Source organism: Crocuta crocuta, unplaced genomic scaffold (assembly GCF_008692635.1).
Source record: "Crocuta crocuta isolate KB4526 unplaced genomic scaffold, BGI_CrCroc_1.0 scaffold158, whole genome shotgun sequence".
Lineage (NCBI taxonomy): Eukaryota > Metazoa > Chordata > Mammalia > Carnivora > Hyaenidae > Crocuta > Crocuta crocuta.
The window spans coordinates 2,483,059-2,485,998 of NW_027532590.1; the positions used below are offsets into that span (position 1 = coordinate 2,483,059).

At 44.8% G+C, this 2,940-nt stretch overlaps 1 protein-coding gene across 1 annotated transcript in view; it reads right to left on the reverse strand.

Annotated features, from left to right (window-relative positions):
• SAP30 (Sin3A associated protein 30) overlaps positions 1-470 on the reverse strand; it is a 6,827-nt gene extending 6,357 nt beyond the window's left edge. The window contains exon 1 of the mRNA XM_077779643.1: positions 280-470. Coding sequence (XP_077635769.1) covers positions 280-470 — 191 coding nt within the window. The remainder of the gene's footprint in view (positions 1-279) is intronic.
• Positions 471-2,940: the final 2,470 nt, after the last annotated feature.

Below are 2,940 nucleotides of genomic sequence, written 5' to 3' on the forward strand. Positions count from 1 at the left end.
TGCCCGCGCTCTGGGACACCGGCGCTGACAGAAATCCCCGCTCGCCTCGCCGCTCCCCCTCTCTCCGGAGACTCTGGGGTCTCCGCGGGAGTCTCTCAGGCACCTGACCCGGCGGCGGCAATTCTTCCGGCGGCACGGCCCAACACCAAGTGCCCTAGCCTGCTGGTGTCTGCTGGCGCCGGGACAGTGGACACTGCTTTGGGTTAAGAACCAGAGTCAGGCGGCGCCCGGAGTTAGGACCCCACTCACTGTCACATGGAAACGCTTCAGCGGTTGGACCTGGGCGCCTCCGCCTCCCGCCGGCCCCTTGTCTTGCGCAAGCGCGACGCGCCCTCTCCTGTTCCGCCCCTTCCACGCTGTCGCAGGGCACCACGGGAATTGTAGTTCTCTGCGGGAGAGTCAACCTGAGCTCTTCCCTGACTCGGCGCCTCGGGGATTGGGAGAACTACATGTCCTAGCATGCTTCGCATAGTGACGGACTGGGCTCTTTTTTTTTTTTTTTTAAGCACGGGGAAAACAGGGGCGTGTGTTTGAGGGTTGTGATGTTTTCTCGCTTCTTGTCCGTCCCGGGAAGTTGGCTTATGTATAGCTACCGGGATTTTGCAGAGTTGGCGTTCTAGACGAAGAGGTCATTCAGCTCCAGAGGCCAAGCGTAAAATACTAGGGGCTGGGGTTAAGAGGGGAGGGTAGTGAAGGTGTGGAGTAAAAAAGTTTCGGGGCTTTTCATATCTGGGGAAAAAGATTTTTTGATGTGGCCATGCTGTTGTGGGAAACTCAAACCAAGGAAAATTCATGCACGCTAGCGCTCTTCGGGACTTGGAAGTCCTGCCGCTAACGCGGCTGCTGGAAAACAGTTCTGCTCATTGACGCACCGGATTGCTTAGGGGCGCCTGCTAAGGCGAAAACGCCCTTGTCGACCTCGACCGTGACAAGGCTTCTTCCCAAGTGCCTCAGCTTAAGGCCCTTTTTAAATCCTTTCACGTTCCTGCAAGGAATATATTTCATTCTTGTTTCATTCTTGGGCGCACAAAGACGGCCGCTTCCTGAGGTGGAGCTGCTGATTCCAACCTTTGCAGTTTCTCCTCTAATGGGGCGGAATCCAGTCTCCTTCAAAAGGGATAAGGTGACCCCACCCATACCGAGTTAGCCTGAGTGCCCCTCAGAAACTTCCCTACGTTTGCTCCGCGGAGCGAGAAGGGGGAAAGAAACCGCATTTCCTTGGGTGTCCGCCAGTGCCCGTGCGCTTGACCGTGCAGCGTGCGTGTCTGTCTGCGCGAGTGTAGGTACGTGTCTGTCTGCGCCTCTGCGTGTGTGTGCGTGCGTGACTGTGAGCGCGTGCCTGTGGAGGGCAGGGTAGAAGAATGAGAGCAGCTGATGTGAAAGCTGCACCTTTGCTGGTGACAGCGGGTCATTATTTTTATCAGATGTATCCTTTTTAGCAATCCCGTCGTTTAAACAAAAATACGAAGCCGTAAATTCTTTTCAAAGTTCTTCTAGGTTTATTGACTTCAGTGATAAATCATGTTTTTTAAAATGTAAATGTCCGCTGCCCTGAAATTCAGTCATCTATTCCATTTGTGCTTTTCCTTTCTAGGATATGGCATGGGGGGAGGGGGAAGGAAAGGCAATAAAATATTAATTGAGTGGGCAAATTAAACTGAATGGGCAAAAGAAAGATGCTGAATGGTAAGTATTTTGTGTTATCTTTTTAAGCTGCTCATTCCAACAGAGTGTCTGCCAGCCATATATGGCTATTGAGCGCTTGAAATGTGGTTATTTCTTCTGAAAAACTGAATTGTTAATTTAACTTTAATTTAACTTTTAAAAATGGATTTCAGTTATTAGAAAACCTTTAAGTGTGTTTGGAACAACTCGGGTATATGAATATATTTTTTGACCTTTTTGTGAAATCTAAATTTAGAATCCAAATTGAGATGTGATGTGTGAACTACTAGCAGGATTTCAAAGACTTCGTACTGGAAAAAAAATTTTTAAGTATATTGAATAGCTCATTAATAATTTTTATATTATTACATATTGAAATGAAAATATTTGAACATACTGGTTTAAATGAAATATAACACTAAAATAAATTTTACCTGTTTCTATTGTTTGAAATGTGGCTATGAGGATATTTAAATGTTTAAATATGTGGCACACATATTTGTATTAGATAATATTGGTTTAATCTACTAAACATACAATCTATAGTATCTATTGTTTGTGGATATATTTTCTTAAGTGGTTAAAAATGAGAACATATGGACAGGATGGATACACTCCAACTTCAGGGTGGGGTTCATGTCTCAGGAGAGAGGCCATGGGTAGTATCTGCGAATGGTTTAAAGGTGGGGCATGTTATATTTTAAAGTTTTTATTTATTTAAAAAAAATCTGAAACAAATGTGTTAGGGTATTGGATTTCCACATTTTTTAAAAATAATTCATAATATTGTTTGGTCCTTGCCTTTAGGAGTCTATAATCTGTCTCCTGCAAAATATGACCACATTAGTTCATGTATGTGTGTATGGTTTAGCAGTGTATCAGTTTCATATGAATTTTACTAAAGTAATGATTTGTGGCTAGGCCTCCTTCGCACACAATACAGTGTTTTAAAAAGATCCAATTAAAGACTCCTTTATTGCATACTAGGATCTTTTCTAGGCCCTGGGGTATAAAAATAATTGAAACAGGGTCTTAGCATTTTAGAGTTCACTGTCTAGTAGAGTAGACATTCTGCCAAAGGCTGAATGTGTGTGCCCCCTGCCCCCAATTCATATGTTGAAACCTAATCCTCAGTGTGAGGGTGTTCAGAGGAAGCATCTTGGGGAGGTGATTAGGCCATGAAGTGAAGCCCTCATGAATGGGATTAGTGCCTTCATGAAAGAGGCTCCTGAGAGCTCTCTCATTCCTTTTGTTCTGTAAGGACACAAGTGACAA